General features: G+C 46.7%; 1 protein-coding gene and 1 long non-coding RNA gene across 7 annotated transcripts; one reads left to right on the top strand and one right to left on the bottom strand.

Moving 5' to 3' along the window:
* The first annotated feature begins 498 nt into the window (after window positions 1–498).
* CZIB (CXXC motif containing zinc binding protein) lies at window positions 499–6,495 on the top strand. Of its 6 annotated transcripts, none has more exons than XM_045035865.1 (8): window positions 499–658; window positions 847–930; window positions 2,057–2,113; window positions 2,481–2,562; window positions 2,701–2,801; window positions 4,565–4,642; window positions 5,305–5,370; window positions 6,235–6,495. In XM_045035865.1, the coding sequence occupies exons 1-8, from the start codon at window positions 653–655 to the stop codon at window positions 6,310–6,312; spliced, it is 552 nt and encodes a 183-aa protein (XP_044891800.1). In that variant the 5' UTR covers window positions 499–652; the 3' UTR covers window positions 6,313–6,495. The 6 variants fall into 6 exon arrangements, with proteins under 6 accessions (XP_044891800.1, XP_003990162.1, XP_044891801.1 ...); XM_003990113.4 differs by having other exon boundaries at window positions 500–658; window positions 2,770–2,801; XM_045035866.1 differs by having other exon boundaries at window positions 602–658; window positions 2,004–2,113.
* Window positions 4,164–13,866, bottom strand: LOC109502318. Its single transcript, XR_002160867.2, has 2 exons — window positions 9,274–13,866; window positions 4,164–6,989 (listed from the first exon to the last, which is right to left on the bottom strand). It is a non-coding gene; the product is annotated as an uncharacterized LOC109502318 (long non-coding RNA).
* Window positions 13,867–15,274: the final 1,408 nt, after the last annotated feature.

Genomic DNA, 15,274 nt, shown 5'->3' with positions numbered 1-15,274 from the left:
TCAATAAATGTACACGGACCCCAGAGAAGAGCCCTTGAAAGGGAGTGGCCCCCCTTGGAGACTGCAGTGAGAGACGTGTACACGGGGCAACCTTCTGAAGGCAGGTCTCCGGGGAAAAGAGGAAAGAGCAGTTTAGAGATGAAAGGCTCCATCCCCCAAAATCTGCGAAGCTGGCTGTGGGCAGGGGGAACTGACGTGATCTAAAAAGCCTCAAAAGGCAAGCAGGAACCAAGTGGTTGTTGGGTGAGAGAAGACCAGACTAGTTAGGAGCCGGGAAAGAACTGAGGAGCAGGAAAAAGCCCTGGCCGAAATTTCGGGTAGGGACTATCTTGTTTGCTACGGTATCCCTCAAACTAGCATAGTGCTGGCACGAGATTGGCGTTCAGCAAATTGCTGACTGCTGGAGGAAGGATTCGGCGGGTCTGAGTTCAGGCTAATTGCAGACTCACGACACCTACACAGGTCCACCTAATCGAAGAAAAAGCCCGGCATGGCCCGGAAGCCGCGGCGCGTGAAGACCCCGCCCTCCGCTCCGCCCCACGCACGCCGGAGGTCTGCACCCGGGTGCGCTGGCGGCGCCCACCGTTTACGACGGGCCGGAAAGTAGCGGCCGCAGCCAGTGCCGGGCCTGGTCGGGCCGAGCCGGGCCAGTATGGGGGTAAGGCGAGGGCGGACCGCCGCCGGGACAGGGACGGGAAGGTGGCGGGAGCTTGTGCCAGGAGGGAATGAGAGAAGTGGGCCCGCGCTAGGAAGGAGCGGGGAGGCTCGTACCGGGAGGGGAGGGACTGGGGCTAGATAGGGCGGCGCAGGCGCCGTTGTTGCAATTGCGGTGGCCCTCCCTCACAGAAAATTGCGCTGCAGCTCAAAGCCACGCTGGAGAATGTCACCAACCTCCGGCCCTTGGGCGAGGACTTCCGGTGGTACCTGAAGGTACAGCTTGATGGGGGGGGGGGGGCCTTGGCGGGAGAAGGGAGGAGCATCGTTGAGGCTGTAGGCGCGGTGAGGTTCCGGGCCCCGGAGCGACTCCGGAAGGGGGCGGGGCGCCACAGGCCCATCCCCAGGATAGTTTTCCAGTCCCGAAGTGCCGGTCCAACGGGAGCTTTGTGTCCAGCAAGATCGGAAATATGTAGCCGTTAAATGTTATTTTCCTGGATAGAATTTTGTTCGCTTTTTAAAATGTATTGGTTAATTCTTAATTGGTAGTCTTTTGGAGTTCCTTTGGTAATTTTCTCTCCGTGAAATATTTCATGTTGTGTAAACACCGAAAGACTACCTCAAGAGGGCTTGGGATTATTTAGTAAGGAGGAGAATTTCGCTGTTTTATTCGTTGATTAGGCTTTATCGTGAAAGCGTTTTAATTTTGTGCGTGGCTTCCCCCTTCCTTCTCTACCCTATACTGGTGAATCTGGTACTCTGGTGACTGGGTCTACAGAGGCCCCCCTCTTACCTGAGCAGTTTGAGGTCCTTCACTCTTCCAGATCTCAGAACTTCTGCTTTATTTCCCTCGTTGTCTAAATCCCAGCATCCTTCAGAACCTGGCAAAAGCTCTGTCTCTTTCAGGAAGCTTTGTTGGCACCCTTATTACCAAATACTTTGAAGCCCGAGTACCAGAGCTTATCTGAGGAATTGATGCCCTTCTGCTTCAAAAAGCACACAGTCTAGTTAAGGAGACAGAGAAATAGAGTAACGACAGAGTGATGAGTACTTTTACTAGGAACCTACCAGGCCTGTGAGAACACAGGGAAAGCTCCAGACCTAACGAGGGGATGGGGGTGAGGGCTGTTGAAGCCATTTCTATACTATATATTAGCCTTGAGTTTCCAGCTAGACTGGGTGCTTCTAGGAGGGGTGCATGCCAGCACGAAAAACACTTGACCTGTTCTTTGCCCGGAGAGAAATTCAGTTACATCCTTGGTGGGGCCGGTTGTAAGGATGAGGTGAGACTGTGGACAAGAGGGTAGGTTGAACATGCCCACCTCTCACTGTTCTTACCCTTCCTTTAGTGTCTGCCCAGCTGAACCAGCTATTTTACTGATCTTCTTTTTCCTCCCCCAAGATGAAATGTGGCAACTGTGGTGAGATTTCAGAGAAGTGGCAATATATTCGGCTGATGGTAACTACTCCCCCTACCACCATACCCAAACACAAACACACATCTGCCTCTGGGCAGGGATTTAGGGAGAGAACCTGTGGCCCTAATCTCACAGGTCTTTGCACTCTACTTTCTGTAGTTTGGGAGGGCAGGCACTAGTGTGATCAACACTGGGAAGACCAGGCTTCTTTGGGATGTGAGGCAGAGCTCAAAACCGAAAAGAGTCTTTTTCTCAGTCTCAAAAAGCCTCCCCAGGATTCTTGTTGTAGCAGGTGGCTCTCCCTCTCTCGATCTTGGTCTCTTTAGCTAGTAAGTGGTAGGACTGGGTCTCTTTGAGACCTTTACAACTAATTGATGTTTGACTAGAGGTTCTTTTTACCCTTGCCAGGACAGTGTGGCACTGAAGGGAGGTCGTGGCAGCGCCTCCATGGTCCAGAAGTGCAAGCTGTGTGCAAGGGAAAACTCCATCGGTAGGTCAGGTTGTGAATCCTGAGCTCCCCCAACCAGGCCCATATCTTCCTGGTACCAGACCAAAGGCAAGCTCATGTTACTGTGGGTGGACCCAGGCCTGAGGTGCCCAAGCGACTGCAGCAGACTCTTTTTCCCAGAGCCACATCTGGGCACCTGGACAGGGCCAGGGTATGGACCCGTCAACTTTGTCTTCTCTTATGTTTCAGAGATTTTGAGCAGCACCATCAAATCTTACAATGTAAGTTTCCTGCTGTGGTGGCAGGTGTGGTGGGATTAAATCTAAGCTGGAAGCTAAGAGGCCTGGGTTCTAGAGTTCTGTCTGTACCAGAGTGACTTGCCATGGGACATTCATTCATATACTTGTTCACTCATTCACTCAGTCTGTCATGGTATTAGTCGTCTATTCACGATATACTGGCTGAATGCTTGGTAAGAAAGAGATTCATGAACAGGCTATTACAGTGTTTTCTTTATAAGCACTGGGCTGTGGATCTCAGTGTACATCTGACGCAACCTGGCCACTCAGTTTCCATCATTGAGAGTACTTTGTCTACCCTGGGGGACTAGTGAGCCTTCTCTGAAACCATGGGTGGGATAGTCCTTTGGTGCATCCCATCCTTGATATTGACATTATAACTAGTTATGCATTACTGTGTTAACGAAGTAGTCTAAAGGGGAGGGAGGGGAGTGTGTGCTTTGGGTCTCTGTTTAAAAGGTAGTTACTTGTATTCATCTATCCCTTATTTAGTATTTAAAAAAAATTTTTTTAATGTTTATTTTTGAGAGAGACCATGCGTGGGGGAGGGGTAGAGAGAGGGAGGAAGACACATAATCTGAAGCAGGCTCCAAGACTCCCAGGCTGTCAGCACAGAGCCCAAGGTGGGGCTCAAACTCATGAACCATGAGATCATGACCTGAGCCAAAGTCAGATGCTTGACAGGCTGAGCTACCCAGGTGCCCCTCCCTTGTTTAATATTTTTGAAACATGTCTGATTTTTGCCAAATTCTCAGCTTTTTCCTGAAGTTTAAGGGAGAAGTCATGAGGATTTGCTTCCAAGTAATTGATAATATAGTGGAAGAGACAGATTAACAAAAACAAACCAGAGCCAACAGAGTGTCTCATCAGTGCTAGGCACATGGTTAATGTATAGATTTTATAGTGAATGACACAATGTGATTGAATGTGTGGGTGTGGTGCCTGGCATCTCTGAGCCCGTGGGTGAGGTAGGCATGAGTTTCCTCACTAACCCACCCCTCTCAGGGTGCCACCTTCATGTGAAAATTCCATTTCAAAGGCTTTTTTTTTTTTTATAGTTTGTTTTGAAAGAGAGAACATGAACAGGGGAGGGGCAGAGAGGGAGAAGGAGAGAGAATCCCAAGCAGGCTCTGCACTGTCAGTGCAGAGCCCAGTGAGGGGCTTGAACTCACAAACCGAGATCATGACCTGAGCTGAAATCGAAAGTCAGACACTTAACTGTGTCACCCGGGCACCCCTCCCAAGCCTCCTGTCTCACAGCATGGCAGATGGTTAGCAAAAGGCTGCAGTTAAGTGTACTGGGCCATTTGGAAGATCTGGAGACTTTATAGCTTAACATTCTTGTTCATATTTTTTGAGAATTTTATTTATTGAGCATAGTCAGGGACTATAGCTGGGCACTTTACACATAGTTCAGATTCTCACAACAAACCTGCAGTGGTTTCTTCAGCCCAGTCTGACCATCTTAGATGGGAAGAGAGGCAGAAGGCAGAGCTCTGTCTGAGCTCATATCCAGGCAGGCTGACTGTAGAACCCACAGTGTTTCTTCTACAGCATCTGTGTACAAGAAGGTCTCATGGGGAGCAGGTGACCAGTGCAGACTTCTTCCAGAAGGGAATGGGTTGCTCCTGAGTCCCATTCTGGGCTCACAAGGGCAGTTGGGCCCACTTGGCAGGAAGAGCAGGGGCAGTGGGATCATCCTAAGGGCCCAGTTGGGCCTGCCCCCTCAACACATTCCTTTCTAGGCTGAAGACAATGAGAAGTTCAAGACAATTGTAGAGTTTGAGTGTCGGGGCCTTGAACCAGTTGATTTCCAGCCTCAGGTGCGTGTATCTTCCCAGGGAACCTGTATCTTTGGGGAGGGCATATAGAAAGCGACATGCAGAGACCATGGACTAGGACTTCCTTCTCAGAATAATAATTGTTATTTATTAAGTGCCTACCATATGATGGGCACGTTCTGGTCACTTTTACGTGTTACTTCGTTTAATCCTCACAGTGACCTTGTGAAGTTATTCACCCTATCTTTCAGACAAGGAAAGAATTTCAGATTTTGCAACTTGCCCAGGGTGACAGAGTTCATAAACACTGGTACTGTTATTTGAACCCAGGTCTGTCAGACTCCAGAGCCAGTGCTTATCCCACTTTAGTTGTGCAGCATTTTGACCTCACAACAAATCTGTGAGGCAGGGAGATGAGACAGTCTTGTCATCCCCATTTCATAAACAATATGACTCAGGTCCAGATAGGGGAGTGACGTGCCTAGGATCTCAGAAAACTGGGTAATGCAAAGGTTTACCCCACACCTCCTGCCTCTGGTCCAAGGCTCTAGTTTGGAGGAACTACTATACTCCTGGGGCAGCTGCCAGGCCCTGGAAGTGCAGTAGTTATTCTAGAGCAGGTGCCCCCGCTGCATCTCTGTCCTCACATGCCAGACTGGTGCCTCCTTTCCCCAGACTAACAGCTGCCGTCCTGTCACCTACAGGCTGGGTTTGCTGCCGAGGGCGTGGAATCGGGGACGGTCTTCAGTGATATTAATCTTCAGGAGAAGGTACAGGACTTAGGGGGTCTTGCAGGGTGCTGGAGGGTACCTGGTGGGAATTACCCTTCTAGTGAACAAAGATCATCAATACAAAGCTGACTCCACGTTTTTTTTGCTGATGATTTTGGTGTTTAAAATGGCCCCAAGTGTAGTACTAAAGTGCTGTCTAGTGTTCCACAAGCAAGAAGTCTGGGGTGAAAATGCATGGAGAAAATGCATGTTAGATCAGCTTTGTTTAGGCAGGAGTAATAGTGCTGTCAGCTAGGAGTTCAATATTAATGAATCAACTATATATATTAAATAAGGTGTTTTTTTTTTTGTTTGTTTTTAACAAAAACCTACCCAAAACAAGGTTATATATTGATTGAAGAAAATGTGATCAGATGCTTCTGAGAACCTAACCTTATATTTTCCCTGGGAATAGTGGTTCACTGTTTGCTAATTCAGTGTTTGTAGTGATTATGTAGATTGTAACTACCATGAATAACAAGAATCAACTGTATTACTGGCCACATTACTGTCTTACATAGGCCTTGTGGTCAGGCTTCAAAAGAACAGAAACTTCAGTTTGCATAGCACCTAATAACAACAGTAACTGAAATTTACTGAGCTCTTATATGCACCCAGTACTATGCTGAATACTTTTACATGTGTTTCCTCATTTGATTCTTTCAAGATGGAGGTCTGCTACTGTTCTCCCCCCCCCCCCCCCCCCCACCCTTTTAATAGAACTGAGACTCAGAGAAGTTAAGTGACTTGCCCAAAACGGAGTCTGGCTCTGTTCTGGGTCATACATGTTTGAAGTCCCAGTTCGTGACCACTGTGCACACTGTCCCATCTCGTGAGGCTAATAACGGCCATTTTCCCCCACAGGACTGGACTGACTATGACGAAAAAGCTCAGGAATCTGTGGGAATCTACGAGGTCACCCACCAGTTTGTGAAGTGCTGAACCCTCTTCCTGCACACTTGCCTCAAAGAACTGAGAAGGGACAATGTGCCCCAAGCAGCAGAGCCCACTGAGGCTAATCCCCTCATCCCCTGTCTGCTGGAAGCTGTCTGAGCCCACACAGCCTGCATGCTGGGCTCTGCCACAGCTTCCCAAGCATCACCAATAAAGCTGCTGTTTGTGCTACACTGGTGCATGAAGACAGAGTCAGGTAACAGCCACTCCCTCCACAAATGACAATTCATGTTGGGAGTCTCTGATTGTTTCCTGGCACATTTCCACAGTACAGGATCCATTCTGTACTTCTCAGGGCTCTCCAGCTCTTGGGGAGGGGGCACGTCAACCCGGAGGACCTACGTCCTGAACCAAAACAGTGCACTGACCACCTTGCTCTCAGGTAAACCCAGGCATCTCTAGCTGGTGTCACTTCATGTTCCAGGGCTGGTAGGGACTTTGGAGTCAACAGTCCAGTCCTGGCATGAATCTGCTCTGTAAAATTCCTGCCAGACAGTCATCAGGTCTGTGCCCACTTGCTGTGATGGGGCAATCCTCTCCCATCAGGGGAGTCAGTATGAAAGTTCTTCCTTCTGCTGAGTCAGCCTCTGTGCTCCCTGCAGCTCCTGCTGGTCCTGGGTTGTCCCTGTGTGGTCATGCAGCCCTGTGGAGGTCTGAAGATCCCCCTGCAGAGTAGAAAGAGGAGTTCAGTGCACAGTAAGGTCAGGAGGACATGCTCGTGCCTTCACCCTGGTAAATCCACCATCTGGAAAACCTGCTGTGAGACCTTATTGCTCTAGTGTTCTGCTGGAACCAGGAATTCTTTGCAATAAAAATTACTGCAATTTCTGAGAGGCCCATAGGGGAAGAGCCTGCCCACTTCCAGACAGGTTGTGGGGGGCACTACCTCAGACTTCAGGCAAAGCTGGCTGTATCCAAGGGTGGTGAAGAGATTCCTACCTTGTCCATTCTCTAGCCTGGCACATACATCATGTTTCCTCCAGGTTCTGTGTTCCTGGCCCCTGGACCTCTTTTTTTGTACCTGATAAAGCAGGGCTTCTTTGGCCCTCCCTCAGCAGGTCTATGAAGTGTGTCACCCACAGGGTCCAAGTCCACTGCCTGGCATGAAAGCAAATAAGTGGAAGAAGCCTGAGTAAGCAGCCTTTCCAGGTTTTGGCCTCTGTAATATCCAGTGTGTGTTCGCTCATAAAAACAAACACTAAAAGGATCTCAAGGTTTTCTTTATATTTTAGATTATTTTCTCATTTCTCAGGGAGGTAGAAGAAACCAAATGATCACTAACAGATTAAAGGAAAAATAGATTATGCCAACAGATGCAGAAAAAATATTCAGTAAAATTTAACACCGATTCAACAGAAACAACAAACCACAGAAACTCTTAGCAGACCACAAGTAGAAAGGAACTACCCTCATCTCACAAAGGAGATCTACAGAAAACCTAGAGCAAAGGAAATGTGTGAAGTATTCCATGCAAGGTCATGGTAAGATGAGGATCCCCTTGATCACTGCTACTCTTCCTTGTGCTTGAGGTCCCACAGCAAAAAGAAAATAAGGGTAAGTCTCGAAAAGGAAGAAACAACTCATTTTCACAGGTTGGATTTTCTAAGTGGAAAATCACAAAAGCATGAACAGGTACTGGAATTATGATCAATACCCAAAAACCAAATGCATTTCAGTACGATGGCAATATGCAAAATCTAATTCAAGAAAAAAGTGCCATTTATAATAGTAACAACAAAAAATACCTCCAAAAGTAAGTAGGAACTAAATCTATCAAAAATGTTCATGACCTTATTGGACGAAATTATTAAACTTTGCTGAAAGGTGCTAAAGCCTAAATAGAGACCTATGCTATTGTTGATAGGAAAACTTGAAATTATAAAGATCCTTCTCAACAAATGTATCTATAAAGTTCTTGTTGTAATCTCAACTTTTTTAACAGAATGTAAATTCTGAAATCCATGATATGACGCAGGTGGGATACTCCCTCTACCAGATACCATGATGTAGTTATAAAGCAATGGCAGCCTCCATGATATAGTATTTGTATATTGTGATATACAAATAGACCAGTGGAACAGTAGACAGACCCCTGCATGTATGAAAACTGCATGGTTTAAGACAGGTGGTATTGCCAGTTTGGAAATTATTAACTTGCCAATAAGTGGTGCTGGGGCAATTGTTTACATTTGCCCATTAAATGAAACTGGGATGTTATTTCACTGGCATATAAGTCTATTCCAAGGTTAGTTCTCTTGGGTGCTTTGATACAGCATTATGCTGGGTAGAAGAAGAATCCTGGGCTCAGTGTCTTCCTTACTGTAAACCTTGGGGAAGTACATTTCCTCTCAGGACCCCATTTTCTCCATCTAAAAGAAAAGGGCACTTTGACCTCTGACATTCTGTTGCTCAATAAGATTAGTCAAAATGGTGGCAGCATGTCAGAGGCCTGCTCCTCATCACCACCAGGAAAGTTAGTTCCTGGCCTCACACTCCAGGACTGTGGTCTCCTGTCCAGGTAGTGGAAGTTAAAGCAGCCAGATGTGGGGACAAGTGGAAGATGAGACCATTTGAGGCCTAAGTTCCCTACCATCTTAATTTGGACATTCTGCGAAGGTCCTCAGTATGCTCTTATGTGATCCCTGAACAGCTGTTTAAAAGGTACCATCTTTATCCAGTAGCATTTTTTTAAACTAGGCATGTGTGTGTAAACACTTGGCTTTTTGTGAATAGCAATGAGATGAAGGTTGGGTAACATTAGGCTGCATCCTCGTGTACAACAGTCATTCCTGTTGTTTCCCAGAAAGGGCAAAGTCACCCAGAATCTCTGCCTGGCTAGGCAGCCTGAGTGATCATCTCAGTGCTGTCCCCATTCCTGTGTGAGCCAAGTTCCCTTGGACTGAGCCCTTTCCCTCATTAGCCATTAGAGCTCCAGAGAAGGCTGCATACCTGGCTGGCCTCCAGAAAGCTCAGGACCCACAACACTGGACATCTTCACTCTCCTGACTCTTAACCATGCATCTGAATTTTCATTCGGCCATCTTCCCTGAGGGTTTCTGCTGCAGCAAGCTCTAGAGGGAGAAAGATGAATCAGACCCACGCTGTCTTGTTCGAGAGCCAAGTAACTAAGCCACTAATTAAAACAGTCACTGCCAAACATACATACGCATTGGATCACTGGGATTACTTGAAAAGGGTAAATTTCCTGGCTCCACGTCATTCCCACTGAATTAGAATCTCTGGGCTAAAACCTGAGATGAATCTGATGTTTCTAGACCACCAGAATCACTAGAAGAGATTTCACAGCAGGATGTGCTCTGGGCCGCTGCAGGGACTAAATGAGATAATGAAGGCAACATGTTCAGCACAATGTCGGGGGTACCACACACAGGAAGAAATGGAGGCAGTTCCAATTTTGTTAGAAATGCAGACAGTCTAGGACACCTGGGTGGCTCAGTCGGTTAAGTGGGCTCTTGATTTCAGCTCAGGTCATGATCTCACAGTTTGTGAGACTAAGCCCCTTGTTGGGCTTTGTGCTGACAGCACAGAGCCTGCTTGGGGTTCTCTCTGCCCCTCCCCTGCTCTCACATGCACGCATGCTCTTTCAATAAGTAAATAAACGATAAAGAAATGCAGACAGTCTGGGCTGTTCTCTAATGACTAAGTACCCACATGGAGCTGCTCCCTAAACTGGGAAACAGCAGTAGATAGCCAACCTTGCCCTAGTTCCCCAAGTACTGTACTGCTGCTACAGCTCCCTCTTCTGAGCCTATCGCTTCCTGCTTAGAAAGGATTGGTTTGGACTGGAAAGACACAATCTAACAAGACAAACACCAGCTGTTGCTTATAAAAGCCAATTACTTAGATTTATAGCAGACATGGGCTGAGTTACAGGTGAGAAAAGACCTGGCTTTGGGTTAATCATAATAAGCTCACCCTATGACAACTGCAAATTCACTGTGAATTAAAAGTGATCACAGGCTAGATCAAAAGAAATAATGGCAAGAAATAGGATGAGAGCAAGCCCTCTCTCAGCCCCTGATTGGTTAGTCCATGCTGTGGTGAACTGTCTCATTTGGTGCTCTGCTCTTTAATGCAATTACAAACAAAACTCAGTAGGCCTGGAGATCATTCCTGTGAGGTATAGTGTGAGAACAGGAGAGGTTTCTCTAGGAGAAAACATTAGGAAGGGGGTTGGGGGGAAGGGGCAGAGGTGATCAGCCTCTACAGAGCTGAAGGACTGACATATGGAAAAGTGCAAAGACAAATTATACTCCATAGGGGCAAACTAGCACTAAGTGTAGAGTTTCAGGGGGATTTCAGTTCAATATAAAGGAGACTCTCCTAATGTCTATCCAGAATTGGAATGTGATACATTTTACTTCATGAGCTCCCAATCCCTGGAGGCTTTCAAGAAAAGACTATGAGGATTCAGGCCTCTAACTTAACACAAGACCAGATTTATCGCATCAGAATTTCTATTTTGATGCATCCAGGCAGGAATTACTGGGCTAGACAATACTAGGAATTTTACAACCTTAAGAATCACTACTACAGACAAATATATGGAGTTGAACTGTCAACTGTCAAGGCTAGTCGGTGAGAAAACCAAAAACTTGTTTCTCTTCTGAAATATCCTAATGACAAAGTTTTAACAATAACTGAAGAGGAAAATGAATTTGCAACCAATGTAATTCAATGCGCTAGCTCTCCTGAAAAACCTGGGCTCTCGCTGGGTTGTTGCCACTCTTCTGATTTGCTTGGAGTTAGTATGGAGAGGCTGCTTCAGTACCTTCGGCATACTGAACTGTAAGCACTGTTGTCCACTCTCTCTTGCCCAGCTCAGAACCTCTACCTACAGTGACCATCTGGCTGTTCCACGGACTACAAAGGCTCAGATGCCACGCACTGTGTTGAACATGGGGACGATTGTACAGCCCTCAAGACGCTTGCTGGGACAGATGAACAATCACAGCACGGGGCTTCAGGCGGATATTCTGTCAGTTCCCAAATATTTAACCAGCCCTGGGCCCCTCCAGTTGCCCACAGCCTCGCAATGGAGACAACTGCAGAAACTGTAAAGTGCTGTGGGAAAGGTCAAATTGTCAGGACGTTTTGGGCATACTCAGGAGCACTAATTCAGTCTCAGGATAGGGTGAGGGGAGGTTTCCTACAGGAAGTGAAATCTCGCTGAAATTTCAAAGACGAGCAGAAGATGGCCAAAAGGGCGGGGAGGGGGTTATGTTCCAAGCAGAGGCAATGGCAAATAGCATGGCATCCCTGAGGATGTGCAAGCTGTTAAGATAGGTGAGGCTGAAAATATCAGTTGGGTCAGCCCCCTCAGGGACTCAACTGTCACATTAAGGGGTATGGACTTCTTTGCAAGGTAGTGAAAAACCGTTTTAGAATTTTAAGCAGGGATATTTCAAGCAGGCTTGAAACAGGGAAAAAAATCACTGGCTACAGTGAGGAGGAAGAATGGACTGGAGTGAATGAGTGAAGTCTAGAGTCAGGAGGGCCAGTCAGGAGTGAGGAAATAGATTCCACCTCTTGAAAGGAGAAGCTGCAAGGCTACCCTGCAAAGGTGTGGGTGCTAGGAGAGAACAGACATCTCCAGCAATAACCCACTATGTGTCAGGCCCTTTACTGGCTAAAACAGAAGTCAAAGCTAGGAGCAGCAGGAGAATGGAGAAAGGGACGACCCGCGACACCCTAACCTCCCTCACTTTCTCCACCCGCCACTGTCTCGTGTCCCCCTCCTCAAATTCTAGCCATTCTTTGTCATCGTGTTACATGAGGATAACTGTGGAGAGGTGTCGCTAGATTCGGAAAGCATGTTTGATGTGGTCTAACTTAAAACATAAGCTAGTAGGAACGACAATGCGATACCATTTCACACTCACCGCAATGACCACATGCAAAATAGACGGATGATAAGTGGTGGTGAGGATGTGGAGACATTGGAACCTTCATACTCTGCTGGTGGAAATGTAAAATATGTCCAGTGGAAGACACCCTAGCAGTTCCCTAAATGACCAGAGCTATTACATGACTCAGCAATTCCACTCCTACATCTATACCCAAGAGACATGAAAACATGTCCACACAAAAACTTACACACAAATGTTCACAGAATTATTCTTAACAGCCGAAAAGTAGAACAACCCAAATAGCCATCAACTGGTGAATGAATAAAATGTGGTATATCCATATGCTGAAATAGTATTCAGCAATACAAAGAAAATAAGCATTGATACATACTAGAACATGGGTAAACGGTGAAAACATTATGCTAAGTGAAAGAAGCCAATCACAAAAGGCCATACATACATCGCATAATTCCATTTATACGAAATGTCCAGAATATGAAAATTTAGAGAGACAAAGAGTATATTAGTGTTTGTCTAGGGTTTGTGGGTGGGGAGGGAGGAGTTGAGGGAAAAGGAGAGTGACTGCTAACAGGTACAGCATTTATTGGGGGGATGAAAATATTCTAAAATTCATTGTAGTGATGGTTGTGCAACTGTGGATATGCTAAAATGGCTGAATGATACATTTTAAATAAGTGGAATATATAATGTGTGAAGTATGTCTCAATAAAGCTATAAAAAAAACATAAACTACATGATATCCACAAAACTCACTCAGGAGGTCCAGGGGGAATCTCAAAGAAAAGCAAATAATCTCCAGAGAGGCTGGTATGGCTGTGAATCTGGAGATGAGCCACACTCATTCCAGAGTCATGAACAGAGAAAGCCACCTGGACAAAACTTGTTGACTTCCCAAAGCCTACTCCTCACACAGGAAATTCCACATGGGAGCGGCTTTAGGGTCAGGAAGAGCAGGGATTAATTTAACAAAGTTCATCATTCTCCTGAGTTTGGAGGTCAATTAGTTTCAGATGTTGAATGAAAGAATTCAAGCATGAACCCAAGACCAGAAAGAAGGGTCGGGTAAGTTGTAAATAGGAATGCCGAACACTGTACTACCCAAGGGTCCATTCACCCTGAACATATGCATGAAACAGGCATCTCAGCCCTGCAAGTTCCAATCAAAGCTTCGGTCTTAAGAGCTTATGCTGTGGGGAACTCGCTATGCAAGTGACTGGAACCAACTCGCTTTGATAAGGAATGGAACAGCAGAGACCTCACAGCAGCAAGAAAACACAGATTTAGCTTCAACTACATGCCAGATGCTTTACCTCTATCATTACATCCAGTCCTCATTACATCCCCGTGCTATAGGAACTGTCCTCATTCTATGAAGAGAAACTCACACAGCAGACAGGCAGAATAACTCGCCTTTGGTCACATAGTGAGGACACGGTAGAACCAGGATACCAGGAGTTCAGGTGTTTTGGGGGGGGGGGGGAGCGGTGTCACTATTTGTTTATGACAAATAGTACACATCCAGGATCCTCTCCAGTTAGAAGTTCTTTGAGACGAGGCCCTCGTTCTTGGTTAGTCGGAGAAATAGAGTCGTCTAACTCACCCACCCTGCAAATGGCCCCACAGATAGCATAGGTTTTAAACTTGCTTTTGAACTTGCCTGTCATCCTGTCAAACATTTCCGCTGTCCGTACAGACGCACGAACCCACCGGCGTTCCGCGGTCGAAAGCAAACAGTGGCCGCCACCACGCAGAGGAAGCGCCAGAGCAGAGGGCGGGCAGGGCGGGGCCTCGGCAAGTGCTTCCGGGTTGGCACGGGCACGGAGAGGCTCTAGTTCAGGTTTTCTTGATAGTTCCCAGGTGAGAGCAACATCATGTTCACGTGCGCTGGCAGCCTTCAGATGGCCCTCTCTAATCAAACCACGGAATACAGGGGACCTGGTACCTGTTGGGTCATCACTAAATGATTACTGAGTAAAGGGTGGAATCGACTAAGAAGGGGTGCAGGCATGTTTATGTGAACTGTAAGAAGAATTAAGTGAGATGATGCTTTGGAAGTGCTGGGTGACTGGCCAGTCCCGGAATTCAAATCCCAGCTGTCCAGTGAGTCACTGGGGGGATCCACTGGGAATGCAGCTGAAATTAAACACAAACAAAAACCCTTCTTTTTCAAAACACAAGATAGAACAGAACACCCTTCATATTACAGTGGTGTTATAACAATAGATTAACATAAAATTCTGTGTTCACTCAAAACCAGAGATTTCAAGTGCAAAATGTACTGAGTGATCATGTGTACATTAGGCCACAGATAGCACGCTAGATTCAACTGGTTAAAATAAATACACCACCAATTATAAATCTTGATTTGGCTGGAATAGTCAAATAGCACTCCCCAAATCCATTGGACTATCCTTCACTGCTGCAGGACTATCAGAATGAAGCACCAGCAGAACACTTACTAGAAAAATGAAGAGGACTTTTTTTTTTTTAACGTTTATTTATTTTTGAGACAGAGACAGAGCATGAACGGGGGAGGGGCAGAGAGAGAGGGAGACACAGAACTGGAAGCAGGCTCCAGGCTCTGAGCCATCAGCCCAGAGCCCGACGTGGGGCTCGAACTCTCGGACCTCGAGATCGTGACCTGAGCTGAATTCGGATGCGCAACCGACTGAGCCACCCAGGCGCCCCTGAAAAGGACTTTTAAAGAGAAGATGTCTTTAAATCTTCCGGTGGCGCCTGGGTGGCTCAGTCGGTTGAGCTTCCAACTTCGGCTCAGGTCACGATCTCACAGTTCATGGGTTCCAGCCCTGCATCAGGCTCTGTGCTGACAGAGTCTGGAACCTGCTTCAGATTCTGTGTCTCCCTCTCTCTCTGCCCCTTCCCTGCTCGCACTCTGTCTCTCAACAATAAATAAATGTTTAAAAAAAAAATCAAAGAGAAGATGTCCCCAGGAAAGAGAGACAAGTTCATAGGGAGGATGAAACAGTGCTTCCCACCTCACCTGAAGAGCCAGGAGCCATGGGAACTTACTGTTACCTGAACTTAATGTTCTTTGTGGG

This window comes from Felis catus, chromosome C1 (assembly GCF_018350175.1).
Source record: "Felis catus isolate Fca126 chromosome C1, F.catus_Fca126_mat1.0, whole genome shotgun sequence".
Lineage (NCBI taxonomy): Eukaryota > Metazoa > Chordata > Mammalia > Carnivora > Felidae > Felis > Felis catus.
Note: the sequence above shows the minus strand (reverse complement) of the source record. Positions and strands in the feature narration are given on the sequence as shown.

Coding starts and splice junctions, on each gene's coding strand:
- CZIB (XM_045035863.1), top strand. CDS start 1,767: ATGGGGGTGAGGGCTGTTGAAGCCATTTCTATACTATATATTAGCCTT. Junction 2,114..2,480: donor GGCAATATATTCGGCTGATG/GTAACTACTCCC, acceptor TACCCTTGCCAG/GACAGTGTGGCACTGAAGGG. Junction 4,643..5,304: donor CAGTTGATTTCCAGCCTCAG/GTGCGTGTATCT, acceptor TGTCACCTACAG/GCTGGGTTTGCTGCCGAGGG.